The 22,675-nt window shown below is 44.5% G+C and overlaps 1 protein-coding gene across 2 annotated transcripts in view; it reads right to left on the bottom strand.

Annotated features, from left to right (window-relative positions):
• SRPX (sushi repeat containing protein X-linked) overlaps positions 1-12,705 on the bottom strand; it is a 78,840-nt gene extending 66,135 nt beyond the window's left edge. The window contains exon 1 of one of the 2 annotated variants that reach the window (XM_050936640.1): positions 12,466-12,705. In XM_050936640.1, the coding sequence (XP_050792597.1) occupies positions 12,466-12,535 (70 nt within the window). In that variant the 5' untranslated portion in view covers positions 12,536-12,705. The remainder of the gene's footprint in view (positions 1-12,465) is intronic. The other variant, XM_050936641.1, reaches the window with a different exon arrangement.
• Positions 12,706-22,675: the final 9,970 nt, after the last annotated feature.

Genomic DNA, 22,675 nt, shown 5'->3' with positions numbered 1-22,675 from the left:
ACACCCATTGAAATCAACAGGCATTAGGCACCAACATAGCTTTGAAATCTGGGCCAGAGTGGTTAAACAAGTTTCCCAAGGACACAGAATGAATCAATAGCAGAGATGTGACTGGAACCAGACTCCCAGTCTAGTATCCTATCAACTGTAACATGCTGCCTTCAATATATTGTCTCTTCTATTCTACTACAATAATGAAGAAAATGTACTGGAGGCCAGGCAGTTTTCTACCAAGGACAAATGATTGTTCATACAAAAAGAAGGGATTTAACCTTACTTAGACTATGTTTTTAAAACTGACCTTCATTTTTTTCTAAAAATGGTATCAGTAAGTATAACTCCACTTCACATAGTATCTGTAAGATCTGGAAAAGCAAACAGGGGACTCCCTTGAGACTCAGGGGACTGAGCTCAGGAAAAGATTGGAGGGAAGCAAGCAGTGGCAGAGTGAAATTAACAAGATGTTGGTCAGTTTCACCGTTGCTGTTCAGAACCTTACAACAGCAACACAAGTAAGAGCCAAGTCAATTTGTTGTAGCTGCTGCTGCTGGGGAACACTACATAGCAGCAGCTGAGGTAGGCTACTGCATATGTAGCTTTCTCAATCAGCAGCAGAGTTAAATTGACATGGCACTTACCTATATTGCTGTTGTGGAGTTCTCAATAGGTATTTCTGGGAAAGAAAAGAACCCAAAAACAAATAGTAGTGAAGGGAGAGCGTAACAGACTCCCCATAACTAACTGGAAGTTCTGGGTATCTGGGGGTTGGTGAGAAAGCTCATTCTTACTTCCAACAGCCAGAGGTAGAATCGGAAGAGGTAAAGGGACTTCACATTTATCAAACATCTACTAACCAGAAGCTGATATGAAAGATGGATCCCCCAGTCAGGGGCCAGAGATGCACCCTGGCAAGACACCCAATATCCACTCCTTTGCTAGCCACTGGGAGCGTGTGGTGGCTGGGGAGACTAGATTTCCCACCAGGGCATTGCCTCTGGAACTTGGAGGCCAACATTCAGTCTTTGGGATCTGCCTCTGGCTAGAACATTTAGTCTCCAGCATAAGGGGTATCTGGTACATGGACTGTTTTCAGTCCTAATGTGTTTTTAATCTTGTAAAATAGCCGGATGAATGCATATTCACTGTGGCCTGTTTTACTTGTGAGTGACATAGTGAAGCCAGACAAAAAGAATACATGTATTCTGATGAGATTCAAATTAAATATTCCTTATAAATATGCAGCAATTATTTTGAAGCTTTTTTTTCCCCACTGACCAAAAGTTAAAAACTCCAGAGGAAAATGTAACTTATTTAGGCTTATAACTCAGCTCCGACATAAGTTGGAGACAATGTCTCATCCTAGGTGGCAAGTCTATGGTAACAAGTCTGACAAAGATTGGTGGTACAGTCAGACTTGGTTAAAACTGACTCACTCTTTGCCAGCCCACGCTGGTTAACTGTAGGCTTTGGGTAAACCATTCAGCATAACAAAGCAGAGCTGAAGAAACCTGACTGATAGAATGAATACACAACTACATTCAAACTATGATGCTATTCTTAGGGTCCATACGTCCCACATGTCTACTTCTAGTTCCTTAAAAGGAAATGGCATTTCCTGAACAGACAAACAAGAGAATGGGGTGGTGGTGGTGGAACATAATATATTTGTCTTGCTTTATCACAAACTGATAATCTACACATCAAACTCTTCATTACATCTCTTGAAATCTCAGATGTATTTATACTGTACTTCTAAGGGCCAGCTGCTTTAACCAGTCTTCTCAAATATATGATTTGAAAAATGCTGTCCACGCAAAGTTGTGCAAGAAGTACAAATTGGCAAGATCATAAAGAAAACCTTCTACAGTGCTAACGGTCTCCTCTGGCTAACTGCAGCAACTTCAGAGCAAGCTGTAGAAAACAAGCTTTTTAACTCATTCTTGAAAATTATTCAAATGCACACATATTTAACATTCACACATGGTTATAACCTTGGCCACAACACTTTCTGAAACAAAAGATCAGGAAATTTATGTCTAAGTCATCTTCAGCCACGTTGTTGTAAAGCTGCAAAGCTCTCCTCTGTCTTCTTAAAGCATTTTTATACATTTATAATTCAAATCTGGAAGCTGTGGTGGCTGAAATAATGCAGTAAATATCAATAACCCATTTCAACATACCTATATCATCTATAGATGGCTAATTCAAGGAATTACCAGACTATGCATTCTCCTCAAAAAAGCAACTGCAATTTCTCATATCAGAGAATATCATTACTGTCTCTCTGAAAGCTACCAGCAGCATCAGAGCTGTCAGGTTCCATTACTCATGAAGAGGAGCATAAGAAGAACACAAATGTTCTGTTACAGTCATCAAGATTCCCAGCTGCTTATATGATCTTGTTTTAAACAACTCATGATAGCCTGAAATTGTTTAAGCTATCTCAAAGTCAAAATGATGTGTGAACATTTCATGCATCCATACACTTTCCCCATTTTCATTCATATGCCCGACCTGATTTAGACAGAGCATTTGCCCTGGGTTCTCACAGGGCCTAATCAAAAGCCCACTGAAGCCAAAGAAGTCTCTCCATTGACTTCAATGGTCTTTGGATCAGGCCCCTACTGACAGAATAGGCTACATAACAACCTCACCAAAAATTGTCCTACTTAACCTGCCTTGACTTGGAGTGGTTTGCAGTGTCTCAGCAACATGTTATTTTTGCAGGGGCTGCCACGCTGTACTCCACAACTCACACTTTAATTTAATAAACTAGCCCTTATGGTTATGAAGATGATGCTGAGAAGACTAAAGGAGCATAACCCATGTGCTGATGTCAGCCTGGGTCTACAGACGGCCCAGCTGAACCAATACCCTGGGGAGGTTTGAACAGGCCACGTCCCTCTCTCAGCAAGGTGCCCAATAATGATAACAATGTTGACATTTAAGTTATCTACTTCCGTGTGGATTTACACGTGTCTAGAAAGAGAAGAAAGGGTCTCCAAGCCCCACCCTGGGAAAGCCGGGTTTGCAGAGCCGCTCTAGCCCTAACAAGGCATATGCAAACCCAAAGAGCCCAGTAGAGCACATAGGATCATATTTTAAGCAAGGGCTCTGTCTGCTATGCATGGTCCCTCATTTTGACATCTCAAATGGATGGTGTTTGGTTTGGGGGTGGAGCTTGGAAGCGTACCCCCGATGTGACTGCTATATTAACCTATGAGGGGAAAAGGGGAGGGGAGGGAGTTGAAGATAGCGCCAAGACTGAGAAACTGGTGGCAAGATAGACAGTATTTTCAGCAGCAACCAAAGGGATACAAGGAGAGGAATTGGCAGGAAAGTGTTTTGGAAGTGATATTCTTTATCATAGGTATGAGCTCTGTGGGTCCCGCCAAACAGCTGATCAGTGGCTTGGAAAGGAGCTAAGGGGAAGGGGGTGAGCAGTGAGCGGCAGGTGGGCAAGGACCTTGGTGGAAACGACTGAGCAGTGCCAGAACCTCAGGGCAGAGCGGGGGTGAAACACCTGGGGTAAAAATAAAAGTCGGCGCCTATGTTCTTTATTATTTGTACTGTGATAGTTCCATGATGACCCAATCACAGCTCAGGACCCCATTGTGCTATATACACTGTACAAACACAGACCTAAAGAATCGTCTGTGCCCCAGAGAGCTTACAATCTAAGTATAAGCCAAGAGACAACAGGTAACCAGAATAAAAACAAAACGAGGGGAGCACCACATACAAGCGAGACAACACTGGCCAGAATGATAGGCTGTTGGTTTCAGCACACCAGCAGCCTAACCGTTGCCAAGTAGTTTGCAGACACTATAGCAAAGGAGAGTTTTAAGAAGGGATTTGAAGGAGGACAAAGAGGTAGTTTTGCAGATATTTACAGGGAGCTCATCCAGACTGTGAGGAAAAAAGTGTGAAAGGGTGTGTTTCAAAATTTAACAAATGGATCACGAAGACTGGCATGTTGAGTATTAGGTGGCAGCAACACATTCAGAAGTTGTTAGAAAGACAAGCTGAGATACAACAGAAGTGAACTGAAACATCAGCTCAGACCATAAAACAACTAGTGATTCTTTTTTCATGGAATAATCTTTTCAGTGGAAACGTCTCATGTTAATATTAGCTAGTAGCAAGTTGTTTTATATATTCAGCTATGCATACTGGTCATCACTCCCATCCTAAAAGTCCTTTCTCTCTTCACTATGCAGGATTAATAGCATGGACATCAACTTAAACATTTCTCGTTGGAAAAAAAATGCTTTGCTACCAAGTGACCCCTAATATTATACTATGACTGAGAAAGAGAAATATTTTTCTCTTTTTAGAGTTTATTTTCTGCATTTGACAGCACTTTGTGTCAAGTCAGTATCTACTTTTTTCCCTGTATAGTCACTTTTGCTTGTTTACCTGTGTCGTTTGCATAGCAAAAGAGAGGAAGAAAACATTCAAACAACCAGACAAGCCTACCCAAAACAAGAAATCTGGCTAAACGAGTTAAAACATATTAAAGGGGAATTTAAGGGCAGGACAACTTCACCAGAATGGTTTGTTCGTTTGGCAAAACTGAGCAGTTTCATGTTGACAGAATGCCCATCTTCATATAAAGACAAAACAATATATAAGAAGTTTAGGTTATTTAACGCTCCGGAAATCTGGAGTTTATCAGCATTTAATTCAAGTTACCGCAAAGATCAGAATCATGGAAGTTAAGACATATAATCTGGAACCAGTTTTAAGGTCCTGTAACATAATTTTTTAGTCTGAACAACTTTTATGGTGTTCCTTTAAATATAATTAATAGCTAGAAACCATGAAAGAGTGCTCACTGCCAGCCAGCAACACTGTATGCACTAACCTTTTAATTTACTGAACTAAAAAATAGTTCACGCCTCGATTAAAAGATCATTTCTCAAAACTTTCCAGCATTTCACTCTTGGCAAAATGAAGTAATTCAGTGACTGACAAGGTCCAGTTCGAAACTCGAAACAGCAAACACGTGTTCAAGGCTACCTAGTATTCTTTGCCCCAGATGCTGTCACAGCCCTGTATAACATAGTATTTATCACCTTCATAGATGGCATCAGAGATAGCTGCTGTTGCCACGTTAAAGAATTATCAATGAATCATCTCTGCAGTAATCCAGCCTCAAGTGATTTTTGATTTTCAACTTGGATATACACAAGCAATACGCCCAGCTTCATTGGTTAGACTTGGAGCAAATCCGTGTAAAAGAATGTATAAGACCATTGCTTTAACGGCTTTCACACAGCTATCCAAAGCCCGTAAAAGCTGTCAAGATGCCTGAAACGCTGCTGAAGGCCACGTGTAGCTCCAGTAATACACTCTACTCTAGTATCTAAATGTGCCTGAAACATAAATTATACTTTTCACCTATGTAGCACTTTTTATCCATTAATCTCAAATCACTTTTACAGAGCTAGGTATTATCACTATTCATATTTTACAGATGGAGAAATTGAGGCAGAGGGAGGCTAAGTGACTTGCCCAAGGTTGCACAATGAATAAATGACATGGCTGGAAATAGGAACAAGGTCTCCAGACTCTCAGCTCAGTGTCTTATTCAATGGACTAGTTTCATGTGATAATGGAACACAACAGTGTTCCCGGTTTTGCACTCCATATCTTTCTCAGCCATAACGTGACCTGAACTGTACCCATTCTATTTGGCCTGACAATCCAGGACGGAATTTGTTTTCTATAACTACTGTTTCAGCCTACTGCTATCTAAGGAGATGACAAAACCCAGTAAAATGCATCTTCTCATTATCAAATTGTTTGTGAATCCGTAGCTTTAATATTCCAAATGGCAGTCAGAGGCATCTTTGTTTATTGCAGCAGAGATGAACTGGAACAACCAATAATATGGATTCACTCACTTGCAGATGCAAGCAACTTGTCAACAGCAGCTGTCTTGCATGCAATTCTTGCATACATACAGGAGCGGCGCCAGGGTTTTTGGTGCCCTAGGCGCAGGGCCGGCTCACTGGTCCCGCGGCTCTGGTGGACCTGCCACAGGCGTGCCTGCGGATGCTCCACCGGAGCCGTGGGACCAGCGGACTGTCCGCAGGCACGCCTGCGGGAGGTCCACCGGAGCAATCTGCTGCCCTCCCAAATCCTGGTGCCCTAGGCGACTGCCTAGGTCGCCTAAATGGAAGCGCCGGCCCTGCATACATATGCCCATCCAAGCCATTATGTGCTTGTTCTGTCTACACTATAGAATCTTGCGAGGGAGGTCTATTTTAATGCAGGTAAAATAAGAGCTGGCCATCCCACATACTCAGTGATTTTTTGAAACCTCACCCTTTTATTTATATGATCTCATGTTTGGTTTCTCATCAGCACAAAATTCCCAAGATGTTGCTGAATTGTTAGTAGGCTAAGTCTACCTGTCAGAGGACTTAACGGCTCTACTGTGCAGGAACCTTTCAGTAAAGTGGGTTGGGTGGAAAAAGGCTGGTCACAAGTAGAGGTTACTATGGTTTACTGTTTGGCATACTGTACTGCGTTATTTTTTGTAACACTTTACTGTAGGTACAGGAAATTAGGATCTGTAAATAGAAGGCACAGCTGGCCAAAAGTAAAACTCTTATTCTGCTTTAGGATTCTTAGGTGCAACTGCCACTGAACGCCACAGGAGTGGTTTATGCACATCAAAAGCACTAACAGATCTCACATACACACACTATTTTCTCCATGATTATTAATAAAAAGACAGGAGACTTTCTGAAGACAATTCTCAGACACCCAGTACAGGAAGCTGAAAGCCATGTGCTTCACAGCACAAGTGGTATAGGTATTCCCAGAATTGCTCTACCGCATGGGCCAGTGGATAGGGCCCTGGACTGAAAATCAGAAGGAGGGGCTGGGTTCTAATACCAATTTTGCCAATAGCCTGCTGCATGACCTTGAGCAAGTCATTTAACATCTCTGCCTCAGTTTCCCCTCTCATCCTTTGTCTGTTTAGGTTGAAATCTCTTCGGGGCAGAGACTGTCTGTATGCATGTACAGCAATTGGGGTGTCTAGGCATCACTGTAACTCAAATAATAATACTTGAAAACAGCTATTTTTCAAAAACCAACAAAACTAGGAGGTTAAAAATTATCATGATGTGAGTATATACATATAGCCTTCCCCAAAATAATCAACTTTTAAAAGTTTTTGACTGCTTTGTTTTCAGTATTTGATACACTTCTTAAATTGTTTTCAATTTCTCTTCAAGCCAGTCACTCAAAAGATTCATGGTCCATCCCTTGGTCACTTCCTGTCTGAGATCTCCTCTTTAAAACTGTGCCTACTTACAATGAACTTTATTTTAGCTATGATTTTCCTCATTTCCATCCACTGAAACTGATGTGATATAGAGAAGAGAGCACATTGAGTTCCTCTCATGAATATCATATACTCATTCAGTGTCTTATTATTTCATTCCCAGGATCCCAAAAAACTGGCTGAAATATATACATACAGGAATCACTTTACCGCTCCAGGCACTGTTAATGTCTGTCCCCTCCCCTGGTTAATGCACTACTGGAAGGTATTCAAATACCATGGTGATGAGAGCAGTACAACCACCTATATAGAATGAGTACAATTCAGGACTTTAACCGTGTTGCTGAACTATCCTAAAGCCTACGATTGCCTAAGGAAAAAGATCAGAGGAGGGAACCTCCACAGGAAGAGACTGCAAAGAGCAGAAGTCTCCAATGAAACGTTCCACCACAGTAACTCCTCACTTAAAGTTGTTACAGTTAACATTGTTTTGTTGTTACATTGCTGATTAGAGAACATGCTCGTTTAAAGTTGCGCAATGCTCCCTTATAACGTTGTTTGACAGCCACCTGCTTTGTCCACTGCTTGCAGAAAGAGAAGCCCATTGGAGCTAGCTGCTGGGGGCTTGGAACCAGGGTGGGCCGGCAGCCCCCTCATCAGCTCCCCTAAGTTCCCTGTGCGGCAGCTGTCCAGAAGGCTATCAAGTGACAGGCAGTTTAGCTGTCCCTCCTCCACTTCTGTGTACTTCTCCTGCTTCCTGTGCAGAGGAGGGTAGGAGAAGAGAGGTCCTTATGTCAGGGTGTCCCCCTCCACCCAGCTCCTGTACCTTACCTCCACAGAGCAGGGGGGAGACATGACAGGGCTCAGGACCAAGGGAGTTTACTGGCAGCAGCTGCTGTCTCAACTTGCTAATCTACTTAAAAAGGCAATGTACTTAAGAGTGGGGTTAGCGTACTTTAAAGGGGCAATGTGCATCTCTCTCACATACAGGGTATCTCTCTCTGTCTCCGCCATGCTGTCTTCCCTCCCTCCATTTGTGTTGCCTTGTAGAGTGTGAGGCTTCATGAACAACGTGTTAACCCTTGCAGGCTCAGCTGAGTGCTAGTTCATCATTTGGCACCAAAGCATTCCCTTGGAAATAGCCTACCCTCTGACTTCACCACCTCAACCAAGTTTCACAGTCATCATTGCTGTGTACAGTATTGAACTTTTTGTTTAAAACTTATACTGTATGTGTACATATATATATATATATATATATATATATATATATATATATATATATATATATATATATATTAGCCTTGACTGGTGAAAAAAATTTCCCTGGAACCTAACCCCCAATGTTTACATTAATTCTTATGAGGATATTGGATTTGCTTTACATGATTTAGCTTCAAGTACTATTTTTCAAGAACATCATTACAATGTTAAGCGAGGAGTTACTGTAATTATTTTCCCTCTCTAATCCCTGGAGAGAAGATTTGGCCAAATACCAAAAGATGCCCTGGCACCTTTAAATAAAGAGCAGAAAGGACACCTGTATTTAAAACTTCATCAGAAAGACTCTGCCACAGTAAAACTTCATGGAACTGAATTTAACCACCACCAAAAGACAAAAGGTTGAGTTAACCTGCTGTGATTTAAACCTGTCACATTGTAATCATTTTGATGATTAGCAAAGTGATAGGAAAATACAGGAGTCTGTGAATATCCCATAGAATTATCCAAACAAGGTTAATGTAATCTTGACCTGAGCAGTTTTTACTGCACACCATCAGAACCATCAACTGCTATTCAGATACTTTTTTTCACTATGCCTTGATTAAAATATTTGGAGTGTGGTGTGTAGAATACTGTCAGAGCCAGCACTAGGAATAAGCAAACTAGGCAATTGTTTAGGGCCCTGAGCAGCTTTTTTAGTATACGTTATGGGGAGGGCCCAAAATATTCCTACTTAGGGCCCCCAAAGGGCGAGCATTGCTTCTGAATACTGTATACTTTTGAATTCAGAATATGGGTCCCAAAAACACAGCATTGCTAATAAGTTGGCAAGCTGAACAGTCTCACTTCAAAGCAGTAGCCAAAACAAACTATTTTCCATGTTTAGGTAGCAAATTATTATTGAAATAACAGAATCTCTGCCTGGATCCAACACAGGGTGCTTTTCTCTATCAGTAGAAATGACCAATTACCAAATTCTTTGACTGTAACACACAGTTAAAATAGATGTACAGTATGATTTGTTTGTATTTAAGAAAGCATTGACACCAATGAGATTTTTTAACTCATCACTTAAAAGCCTATCCTTGTCTACTCTGACAATTCTAGATTAAAGTAACCCTGGGGAGAAAAGAAAACACATTTACAATTACAGGAGGTTTTATATTTACCAAAAAGAAAACAAACACATTTTTACTATGTTAAATGATAAGGCCAATGGAATGCATAATCTTTTAACTGTAGAGTAGGTTTATCAATACAGTTGCTACTGATTTTCACTGTCTCAGAGTCTTCACCACTACCAGCAAAAGGAAAACTGGATTTTCAAATGCAATGAAAGCTGAAACAAGCACACCACTGTGCGGTCAACTCAAAGATTATGGGAAAAGACTTGGATTTTTGAAGTCTGGGTAAGCAGAGACTGGACACAGAGCAGTAACGACATGTTCGGGCTTTAAGAAGAAAGCCAAACACTGGATATAAGCATTTTCATGCAGACCAATTAAAGAATACCATCAAGATGACCTGCAATGTAAGGCACTCAGTTGTCCTCCCAAGCGAAGAAACAGAGTTTGGCAGCAGCAACTCTCACAAAAATGGCAGAGCAGATAATTTTGTCAACTTTACTGAATTAGCAATTGATGTTTCTAATACCTTAGTGTTTATTACAGAAACAACGCAAATTTGTGCTCCAGCATCTTTGCGTTGGAAGGAAATTAACTGAAACATGCCAACAAATATAGGCAAATTTCAGCTCATTATAATAGTCACATATCTAATTTTACTATCCCCAAAGATCAGGACTACAGTTCAAGCAAAAATGCTCCTGGACCAAAAAAACAATTTATATCACCAATAAGCAGAGGTTCTACAGTTGCAGATTCCTGGATTGCACTATGAATCACACTTACCTGTTTACTGCTTCTATCTTCTATGGTCCTAGACAAATACATCCTTAGCTGAATTGACAAATACCCATTAGTTTTGAACAGCTTTGTTTTTGTGCATTTATTTCAGATGGGTAGATCTGTATTAAGCTGTTACTGTAGGCCAGTTTACACTGGTACCATCTTGACATACCTTAATTTGGAAAGATAGCTGTTTTAAAGGAGCAGACAGCTACAGACTCTGATTTCCTTTTGCCTTAGGAATGAACCCAAATTTCAGTTTCCAGCTTAAAACTTGATAAAACACATGTGATACTTTGAGAATGACAGCATTAGAATAAGTGCAGTACTGTTTTTTAGGAGTATGATGGCTATAACATACCTATTCATGGTCAAGTTGTGGCACGTCACAAGATTATTCTAAAACACTTTTAGTTAATTAACCTTTAATTAAATTACAACAATTAACAAAAACAAACAAAAGCAACCTGCTGTAACCACTAAGAAGCAAAACTACATCACCATGCAAACTTTTCGTCCTTGAAAATGTAAACTAAGATAAACCCTCTTTGTGCCCAGACACAGATGGTACATGGGAAGGGAAGCTAGATGAAGAAATCCTCAGTAACCCTGTATTGAGTACCGAGATCCTTAAACAACATTGGGAAGCTGAGAGGTCCCACACTTGCCATTCGCCTCACCTAACAATACCACAGACATTCCATGCTCCTTACATGGGCTTCTATGTGCACCTTAACTGTCTTCCACCAGCTTTACAGGAAAAAGGGGTGATGAGTCAAGGTATCATACCATTAGGCCTGCATCAAGAGACCAGGAAATCCAGAGCACTGGGTAGATATGCTGGCTTTGGTCCCCTAATTTAAGTGTTATTGTAGCCATAATTTTGGAAGGCTGATAACCTTTGACACATGAATATGCATTGTGGTATCACCATCTACACTGTTTCTTTAAGGAGTTTAAAACCAAAAAATTGCATGTTTTAAAAACAAATAGTCCAAAACTCTGTTACAGAGAATTTTATTTAACCTTTTTTAAGCCACTTCTTTTTCAGAACCAGCAATTTTTTAAAAATAGATGTGTAGCCCTCCTGCAGATTCCCATAGAGCAAGTAAGTAACAAACCCTACTTCAAGAGCCCTCTTCTGATAGCTTTTATGATGCTGGTACAAATGCAAGGGAGCTAAAAGAACAGGAAAGGCTTTGTTCATTTCAGTGCCATTAGAAACACAAAGTAAATCCATGTTTGCCAAATAAAATAGTACACATTTGTCAAACAGTAAGAGGGTACCACAAAGAATGGAAAAAATCAATAAATATTAAAAAGCCATTAAAAAGCAGATGACACTGGGCTTGCATTTCTGTAAAAACATGTGTAGATCACTTAACAGTTTACTAGTGCAAACTAAGAGATCCCATATGTTATCTCTCCCCCACATCCCCAGGACCGTACTTTCTTCAGAAGGGCTGACTTCAATGGAAATACAGAAAGCCTTTCCAGTCTAGTAACTGCATCTCAGGAAAGGGGAACGAGTTGCAACACCGCCTGCCAGGGCAACAAGAAATGCCCAGCACGCCTCTACAGTCTCCCGCAGTGCCGGTGAAGTAAAGTTAGAAGTTTGCAAGAGTTTGTGCAGGAGATTTTCGCAGCTACACCCACGACAACAGACCAGCGGCTGAATGAACGCGAGGAGCCCAGGCAGGGGACCGCTCCTGGGTCTATCTGTGTGCAGGGAAATGAAGGGACGTTGGTATCCCGCTCCCGTCCCAACCCAAGTCACAGAGCAGGCTGGGGGACAGCCAAGCTAACACCTGGCGAGGGAGGACTCCGCGAGGCCAGCAGGGCGCACCTAGGCTGGGTCAGGGGAGGCTAGAAAGGTCCCTCTCCGGGGAGCCTGGCCAGGGGCTGCTGCTGCAAAGGAAGGCGAGTGACTGCGGAGCCCCTGCCCCGCTGCTTCCCTTCCCTCCCGTCTGCAGCAGCGTCTCCGGGCTGGGAGCCCCGGCCGCAGCAGGGTGAGGCGCCCCGCTCCCCTACCTTCGTACGCGAGGCTCAAGCACACGCCCAGGGCCAGCAGCCAGGCTAAGCAGAGCGAGCGGCTCCCCATGTTGCGCGGCTGAGTCCCGTCCTCGCTGCAGGCTGAGCGACTAGGGGGCAGGCGGAGGAGCGGGACAGAGACATTCTCCGAGCGGGCCCGGGGGCTCCGCGGCAAACTCCTCCTCCTCCTGCCGCCGCCGCAGCTCTGAGCTCCCCCAGCCCGCGCCCCCCCGGGCCGCCGAGCTGAGCTGAGCTCCAGGGAGCCTGTGACCCGGCTGCCTTCCCAGCCTTTCCCGCCAACTCTCGCTCCTTTCAGATCCGTTTGAAGGTGGCTCTGGGTCCTCCCTCAGGCGGATTTTGCAAGAGTTTCTGCAGGGGCCATGGACGCTCAGCCCTGATCGCTGGCAGTTCTTCTCCGGACTCCCGCCTGGAAAAGATCAAAGTCCCACGCCCCAGGGCCATGCCCCGGCCTTCCTGGGCAGACAATAGCTAGCTCGGGGAGCTCGCTCTGTTACACCTGGCCAACACTGGCATAGCGCGGCCTGCCTGCAAGGGACTAGTAGTGTAACAACTAGTAGTTGTTACAGCCTTTCCTGCCCCCCCCCCTCCAGCAAAATCACAAGACAAAGGATCCCACCCTGATAGTAAGCTGCTGCGTGTATGCTTGGGACCCCCACCACACGGCTTAGGTCTCAATCCCCAGACTCTGAAATGAGGGACATCATTTTTTTTCTTGAACACACTGTGGTTTTTTTAAATTACATACAAGCTTGTAACTAGCCTGGACCGTATTATAATGCAACTAAATGATTCTGGGTACTAAAAGCACGTTATGTGGAAATCCACTATTTAAAAGAAAAAGACCATTTGTTCTGATCATAGAATATTAGAAATGGACAGATGCAAGGGACCCTGAGAGGCTAAGTCCAGCCCCCTGCTGAGGCAGGGCCAAAGTTACTATATTTTGCATCAGAGACCCCCAGTCTTCCCTCCCCATCTCTGTCTGTGTCAGTGACCCTCAGCACACCTTCCCCTCTGTTTCCCATGTCAGAGACATTGGCCCCAAATGGGGCCTGCACAAGCTATCCACACCCATAGCCCAGCTTGGTCCCTAGCAAACTTTCTCAGCGGCATGCTACCCTAGAAGGGTGTGGGACAGAGGCAGCACCGTATGTATGGGGCGAGGTGGAGGTATCTGCCACTGGGTGTGGTTGTGTTCAGGTGCCAAAGTGAGACTTTCCAATGGCAACGTGGGACCGAAGGACAACTTTACAAATCAGGGCCAGTTGTGGGATGTCCTGCTCTATGTGGTGCTCCAAAACGTCTGTTAGTCTATAAGGTGCCACAGGATTCTTTGCTGCTTTTACAGATCCAGACTAACACGGCTACCCCTCTGATACTTGCTCTATGTGGGACACTTGAGAGGGATGCCATGTGGCACTGACTCAGCAATTTGCAAGCTGGGACCACTACCCTCTTTAGGATGGGAACAATGGGAGGAAACTTGCCAAGAGATCTCCTTCCACCTCCACTAGTGATTACCAGTCCAGATCTCCTTTCAGAAGCTGTATAAGGGGAAGGCAATATGCTACTAGTTCCAATCCCTTCTCTGGCAACAGTGGACCAGAGAAAGAAGCAAATGGGTGCCAGCTCAGAGCCTCTCCTATCACAGCAGTGGGACAAGAGGGATAGTACTCATTGCCAGTTTAGACTTGGAAAATTCCATTCCCCACAGCCCCCATTTCAGATGTCCTGCACTTGAGCAGTTTTGGTTGCTCAGAAATTTGCAGTATTGCCAACCTCCAGTGCTCAAAAGTCGTGAATCAAGCCCCCCAAACAGGGCCGGTGCAACCATTTAGGCGAACTAGGCGGTTGCCTAGGGTGCCAAGATTTGAGGGTGCCAAAAAGCGGTGCCCTCCAAAATTTTTTTAAATGGTTGCAGCCGCTGCTGCTGGAGAGGTAGTCTGAGCTGCCCGCGGCAGCAGCTGCCTACAGCCGGCAGCCCAGGGCGCCCCCGGGGTCAGTGCACCGGCGCGGCAGCCCAGCAGCCCAGGGCGCCCCCGGAGTCAGAGTGCAGCCGCGGCAGCCCGGCAGCCCAGGGCGCCCCCGGGATCAGGGCGCAGCCGCGGCAGCCCGGCAGCCCAGGGCGCCCCCGGGGTCAGGGCGCAGCCGCGGCAGCCCGGCAGCCCAGGGCGCCCCCGGGGTCAGCGCGCAGCCACGGCAGTGCGGCAGCCCAGGGCGCCCCCGGGGTCAGTGCACAGCCGCAGCAGCCCGGCAGCCCGGGGTGCCCCCCAGGTCAGGGAGCCGCTGCGGCAGCCCGGCAGCCCAGGGTGCCCCCGGGGTCAGCGCGCCGCCGCGGCAGCCCAGAGGTTCGGAATCCCTGAGCTGCAGGCAGAGGCTCAGAATCCCTCTCCCTCCCAGAGCAGGGGCTCCAGCCTGTGCAATTTTTCTCGTTGCCGGCGGGGGCGCCGGCGGCTGGGCAAAGCTGCGCAGCTCTGGTTAGGGCACGTGGCAGGAGTCCTGCGACAGCAGTGCAACACCAGGGCTTCGCTTCTGGAGCAAAGCCGTGGCTGCCCCCTGGCTCAGCCTCCACGTCAGCCCCAGCGAGGGACATGGAGAAGAAAAGAGCCTCAGCAGTGGTCTGGTGGAGTGGAGGAAGAAAGAGGACCCCAACGCTCATGCATTGGGCAAGGTAAGCAAGTGCCTCCCTACAGGTCGGCCTCAGGTGCCTGTGCTCCTGCCCCCTTGGTCCTTGGCTGGTCCCTGCTCCTGCTCCCCTTGTGCCTGGACGGCTGGAGAGAACAGCAGCCTGCAGAGCTGAGCTGCCCCAGTGCCCCCAGGCACCCCCCTGACCCCATCCCCCCCCACATCCCTGACCCCCAGCTCCGAGCCTAGTCTTCTGAGCTGGAAACCCCCTTGACCTCATCCCCTCACAGCCCTTACCCCCAGCTCCAAGCCCAGTCCCTCTGAGCTGGAAACCCCCTTGACCCCATCCCCCCCACAGCCCTGACCCTCAGCTCCATGCCCAGTCCCTCTGAGCTGGAAACCCCCTGATCCCATCCCCCCAACAGCCCTGACCCCCAGCTCTGAGCCCAGCCCCTCTGAGCTGGACACCCCCCCGACCCTATCTCCCCACATCCCTGAGCCCAGCCCCTGTGAGCTGGGCACCCCTGAACCCAGAGCCCAGCTCCCCACCCAGCCATGGGCAACAACAGCACCACCCCCAGGCAACGACAGCCCATTGGTACCAACTATCACAATCACACAGCAACTGCCCATTATGTAATTGCAAATATATACATACCATTACAGCTTTTAATGTTTTTAAATAATGTATTTAGTTTATTTTCAAATTATTACAAATTAATTTTTGAATGTATTTCACTAGTTATTTTTTACATTTCCTAATACATGTTACTATAGTATTGCAAATGTTTTATGGAAGGGGCCCCCGATTTTGCTTTGCCCAAGGCCCCCTGAGTCCTCTGGGCGGCCCTGTCTGAGTTTTAAGCCCTGCTGCTGTGTTTTGCCTGCAACAGGCAGGCCTAAGCCTGTGAGTGACCCCCATAGCAGCTGTCTGAAGAAGTGCTTGGGGGAATCATGCAGAAGGAGCGTGATATTTGTTTGAGTTCTCTCCTCATGGAGGCTGTGCTCCACTTGGTGCAGGACAGCAGTCTCAGCAGGACTCTAGGCCCAGCACCTTGCCTCAGTTTGTAGATTTGTAGTGCACCCATCACCGGGCTCAGTCTGGCACCGCTACCCCTCACCAGTGCCCAAGAAGCAGTCAAAAAAGTTGGGTGGACTGGTTAGGTTAGTTGTCGTGCTGTTGCTTGGCCAGTGTAGAGACCACTGAATGCATAGTATTCCTCTATGATGTTCTGTCCTGAGCAAAATTGGCATGTTATGAGGTAGTGCCTGTGAGGGACAGGTGTCTGTTTATGTATCCAGCCATCATGTCTTAGGTCTTCTGCGGGGGGAGCTTCTCCATCCTGCTTTCATTGGTGACATCTGTGATGCTCTGGTAGACATCTATGAAGACAATACTCTGACAGGATCATCTGGCAATACATCACGAGTTGATGCAAAGGCTCTTACAAAAGCCATTTCTAGTTTCAAGTTTCTTGTTTCTCTTGTTTTGTGGTATGACATATTGTTTGAGATCAACATAACTAGCAAACAACTTTAGGCAAAAGAATTTGATATATGTGATGCCATTAATCAAGTTGGAGAAACCAAGAAGTTTCTTGTGGGCCACAGAAGTGACGCAGCCTTTGAGAAAACATTGGTAGATGCAGGTGAACTTGCGGAGGAGTTGGATGTACCGGCACTTTTTGAACCAGATCCAATCCGTATTAGAAAGAAGAGGAAGCAGTTCACATATGAAGCAGATGATGAACCTATTTATGATCCGAAAGAAAAATTCAAAGTGAACTTTTACTTTGCAGTCATTGACACAGCAATACATTCGGTTGAAGAAAGATTCACATTGATGCAGCAAATTAGTTCAGTATTTGGCTTCATATATGATGTTTACAGTTTGCAAAATAAAACACCAAAGCAAATTATGGAACATTGCTTGATTTTGGAGAAAGCTTTGCAACATGGTGAATCCAAAGATACTGATGCCTTTGACTTGTGCAGTGAATTGCAAGCTATTGCAAGACGAGTCCAAAGGAGTTCATCACCCCAAGATGTATTGAACTTCATATGGGAAAATAAGCTGACAGATAGTGTCCCTAACACAGTTATTGCTCTTCGCATCCTCTTGACTCTCCCAGTTTCTGTGGCCAGTGGTGAGCGAAGCTTCTCGAAGCTCAAGTTGATAAAAACATATATGTGAACATCAATGTTGCAACAAAGACTTGTTGGGCTATCTACCTTGTCAATAGAACATGACATTGCTCACAGCATTGACTTGGAGGAACTTGTTTCTAAATTTGCTAAACTTAAAGCACGGAAACATAAATTCTAAATTATAACATGTATCAGAGGGGTAGCCGTGTTAGTCTGGATCTGTAAAGGCAGCAAAGAATCCTGTGGCACCTTACAGACTAACAGACGTCCAAAACGTCTGTTAGTCGATAAGGTGCCACAGGATTCTTTGCTGCAAATTATAACGTTACTCTGTGACCGTGTATTGTGTATAATGTATGTGATTTTGGGGGAGGGGGGCGCAAGATGGAAGTTTCGCCTAGGGCGCAAAATATCCTTGCACCGGCCCTGCCCCCAAATAATGAGATTTTTAAAAAGTATTTTAAGGGGAGGTGGGAGGTATTTGCCCTTGGGTTTTGAGGTACTAGGCTACTCTTCTGTCACATTTTCAGGCTTTCCTCCATAAGCAGAAGGGTCAGAAGCTTTACTTTGTTTTTTTAAATGAAAGCTGAGATTCTCATGTAAAGTAACTCCTCACTTAACATTGTGGTTATGTACCTGAAAAATGCTACTTTAAGCGAAATGATCTTAAGTGAATCCAATTTCCCCATAAGAATTAATGTAAATCGGGGGGGGTTAGGTTCAAGGGAATTTTTTTTCACCAGACAAAAGACTATACACTAATCATTAATCTAAAAGAATTGGAACTTTAAGAAAAATATCAAAGTTCGCAAAACTTGTGATAAAAATCATGGGAATTGGCAACACTGTGGGTTGGCAGTAGCAAGAATAAGAACTCACCTTCCCCCACCCTAGAAAGGAAGCATCTGATGTGGGTAAAAGAATGTTGAAGGGATGGTGTAAGGGAGTGGGGTCCTGCTGGCATGTAGCCTTCAAAGATAGTGAAGGCCAAGAGTGTAAAAGGAGAGAGATTCCAGCCAAGACCTGGGAGCCCAGGCCAAGACAACAGCAGGATTTGGAGCAGGCCTCTGCAGAATAGGGAAAGGTGCCAAACTATCCTCCATGAGTACTTGTGGCACCTTAGAGACTAACAAGTTTATTTCAGCATGAGCTTTCGTGAGCTACAGCTCACTTCTTCGGATGCATAGAATGGAACACACAGACAGGAGATATTTAGGCATACAGAGAACATGAAAAGGTGGAAGTATGCATACCAACAGGAAGAGTCTAATCAATTGAGATGGGCTATCATCAGCAGGAGAAAAAAAACCTTTTGAAGTGATAATTAAGATGACCCATAGAAGGTCGAATTAATACGCAAATTAGATACAATTAGTTTAGGCTTAAACAGAGACTGGGAATGGTTGGGTTATTACACTAATTGAATCTATTTCCCTATGTTAAGTTCTCCTCACACCTTCTAAGGTGACCTTCTAAGGTCATCTTAATTATCACTTCAAAAGGTTTTTTTTCTACTGCTGATGATAGCTCATCTCAATTGATTAGACTCTTCCTGTTGGTATGCATACTTCCACCTTTTCATGTTCTCTGTATGTATAAATATCTCCTGTCTGTGTGTTCCATTCTATGCATCCGAAGAAGTGAGCTACAAGAATGCTCATGCTGAAGTAAATTTGTTGGTCTCTAAGGTGCCACAAATACTCCCGTTCTTTTTGCGGATACAGACTAACACGGCTGCTACTCTGAAACCTATCCTCCATGACTATCTCATGGAGGATAGTCACTCCTCAGACAGCCATGTTTCAAAACAAAGGAGAGAAACTAAAACCAGGTCACTGCACATAAATCCTCCATAGTAGGCTCCACAGAGGGGTGTCAGAGGCTGGGCTAAAAGATCAGGGGTATCATGGTCCCTGTTTTGCATATGACCCTTAAACCAACGTGTTATCTACCCACATGCAGATTATTCTTGCCAAGAATAGGATTAATCTGCACAAACAGAGTATTGTTGTACCAGGAACCATTTCCAGCAAAATCAAGGATGTAAAATTTCTTACAGATAATTTCTATTCTCCTAGCAGTGTCCCCCTAGGTTCCTGACATCTGGACTGCTCTTCTCTTTTTGCAGCTCACACAGGCAGATCAGTGTTTTGAAGCTGCATGGTCCGGCCACGACTTCTCAGTTCTAGCTTCCTTACAGATGAGTTATTCCCAAACTGTAGAATTTGCATAACATCATTAATAACAAAGTAACTACCAGTATATACTTAAGACCAAAGAAGACGGTCATATCATAACAATTCCACTTAGTATCTGAACCATGAACTCATGAGCCAACCAGGATGAGTAGAATTGTGGGAGATGCTACCACCAGAAAGGAAATTATCAGCAATAGATTTTCCATTCTGCAGCCCAGTATCTCTCACAGTTCTTGACATCTGGGAAGTAGTGAGCAATGAACAGATGTAAGGAGAGTTATAGAAAAGATCAGAAAAAGGAAAACAATATCCCTCCCCATCCATATTTTATTAAAGTGCAAAATCATTTCTGGGCCATACCACAGCACCTTCCTGCCAAAGGAAGTCCACCTTGTAGTTATTGATAAAAATAGTAGCATTTGACCAGCTAGTTGCCCTACAAATTTCTGCTGCGGTGAATGCATTAGCTCTTTCTGCCCACGAGGTTGCCAGGGATCAAGGAATGTGCCCTGAAGTCTTTTGGAACCAGAATCTCCAATGCCTTGTACACTTCCACAATGCATAGTCTAATCCACCTCGCAACAGACAACTTGCAAGCTCTGAGTCCTTGGCATTTCTGATGAAAGGATACAAACAGGGCACCTGATCTCCTCATGGACTCTGTGTTGGAAGTAAATTTTCAGAGCCCTTCTGATAAATGAAGTGTGCCACCTCTGCTCAGTGGATGCTGTGGCACTGGACAGAATGAAGATACAGTAGAACCTCAGAGTTATGAACACCAGAGTTACAAACTGACCAGTCAACTACACACATTTGGAACTGGAAATACACAATCTGGTAGCAACAGAGACACCTCCCCCCCCCCACCCCAAAAAAAAAGCAGCAGCAGCAGCAAATACAGTACAGTACTGAGTTAAACATAAACTACTAAAAAAAAATGGAAAGAAGCATTTTAATTCTGCATAGTAAAGTCTCAAAGCTGTATTAAGTCAATGTTCAGTTGTAAACTTTTGAAAGAACAACTGTAATGTTCTGTTCAGAATTACGAACATTTCAGAGTTATGAACAACCTCCATTCCCGAGGTGTCTGTAACACTGAGGTTCTACTGTAGAGCCATCTCTTGGGAAGTGTGGAACAATGTGGAAAGAAAACTTCACTTTCGGGATAAACGATTCAAAAGTTTTGAGCATCACCTTCGCCTCATGAAACATGCAGTAAAGACTTTGTGTAGGGAACGCTGCCAGCTCCAATAGTCACGTGGCTGACATAATGGTCAGCAGATAACAAGTTTTGATAGACAAATAAAATGCTGACACTGACATCAGTAGTTTGGAGGGATGGTTTGTCAGGACTCTCAGTACAAGTCCTACTTGGGAAAAAGAGGTCCAATTGACTAATCAGACTGTCCTACAGAATCTGGCTACCTGGGGGTTCTCTGCCACAAAACCTGCAGATCCTGTGAACATCATACTACTAAGGGCGGACACCTGATTTACTGTGGTGCTAGGTTGGAGACCTTTATCAAAGCCAAAACCAAGATAGCCAGAATTCCTGAATTTCTAGGGCTTGCTTCATGTTCCTGGCACTAGCCCCAAAACTTGGTCCAGAGAGAGGAGTATGTTTTCAAAGTAAATATTCTTTGAGGAGAAAGAAGTGTTCTGATGACACTGGAGGACAGATCCAACGATACTAGAGTTTCCCTTTCAATAGCCAGGCTGTTAGATGCCGCCAGTTCAGTTCCAGATGAAGCAGAGGACCTTGTGAGAGGATGTCCTACGTCTTTGGGACTACAGAGGTGGTCCCAATTTCAGCTCTATCAGGTCCGAAAACCAGGGTCTCCTCAGCCAAAGTGAGGTTACCAATATTACTGTCTCCTGTTCTCGCCTTATTTTCTGGACCATCTTCCCTAATAATGGGAAAGGTGGAAATACACAGAGGAGGCCCTAAGGCCATCTGTGTGATAGGGCATTTGTCCCCATGGATCTGGGGTCCACTTTTCTATTGTGAAGTACTTTGGTCTCTTCATGTTAACATGATTCACAAATAAATTGGTTGAGGATAGGCGGAATAATTAGATGATTAACTCGAACACTACGTGAGTCAGGCACCACTCAAGAGTTGTTCACCTTGCACCTTCTGGTTCAGGTCTTCCTTTATGTGAACTACCCTGAGGGAGAGGAGAGAATGCTCCACCCACTGCACATTTTCCATTGCTTCATTGTGCAGTGCTGGGTTTCTTCTTCCCCTCCTGAGTTGTTCAAATATGTGACTGTGCTAGTGTTGTCTGACTGAATCAGAGTATGGTTCCCATCTAGGCTGGACTGGAACCTTCATAGTGTCAGCTTGACCGCTCTCAGTTCTTGTTCTGCGGGTTCTTTTCTCCAGGTTTTAGATGCCTTGAGCTGTTTCGGACCCCAGGTGTGCTCCCCAGCTCTCCAGGCTGGCATCAGTTGTAATTATCAGGGGATCTGGAAGGCACATGGAAGTGCCCTTGCAGACATTGCCCTGGGCTGATCACCATTTGATCACCTGTGTCAGAATCCACACTTGATCGGTCATAGATTCCAAGTATCCCACACACACCTTTAAGATAAAGCCTTGAAGGCACCTGATGTGTGATTACCCCCATGGAATGATCCCCAAGCATGATACTAGGAGGCTTAGGAATTGAAAGCCCAGTGCAATACTGGGCCTCCTCCAAAACAAATGCGAGGAGATCTTGAATCTTCTGGTACCTCTCTAGAGATGGACATATCCTTGCTATCAAAGTGTCTGTGCCCACTGCCAACTGAGTTATTTGGGTGGATAGAATCAAGGAACTTTTCTTGATGCTGATAATAAAGCCATGCCTCTGCAGGAGATTCAAGCTCAATTATGTCAAGTATTAGAGGGCCCCCCTTGTATTGAATGATTCTAACTCTGTGTGTGTGCCTGTTTTGGAGGCATGTATACAGTCCACTATAATTTGACACTAAACCTCACAGATATTGTAGAGCACATATCTTGCTCTACGCCTGTGTTAGGACAATATCTCTAAAATAATCCAGACAACGATTTCAAAAGCAAGTCTAAGGCACCTTCGAAGAAAGGAAGTAGGAAACTCCTCATCATATTAGAAAACCCAAATAATATAATAGTTATCAAAGTTATACTTCTTGCACAGGCACTTTCTCAAGAGATATTTTAATAGCCAAAGCATTTTGCACTTGAACTCTAT

Source organism: Gopherus flavomarginatus, chromosome 1 (assembly GCF_025201925.1).
Source record: "Gopherus flavomarginatus isolate rGopFla2 chromosome 1, rGopFla2.mat.asm, whole genome shotgun sequence".
Taxonomy (NCBI): Eukaryota; Metazoa; Chordata; order Testudines; family Testudinidae; genus Gopherus; species Gopherus flavomarginatus.
The sequence above is the reverse complement of the archived record's forward strand: the minus strand, read 5'-3'. Positions and strand labels throughout refer to the sequence as shown.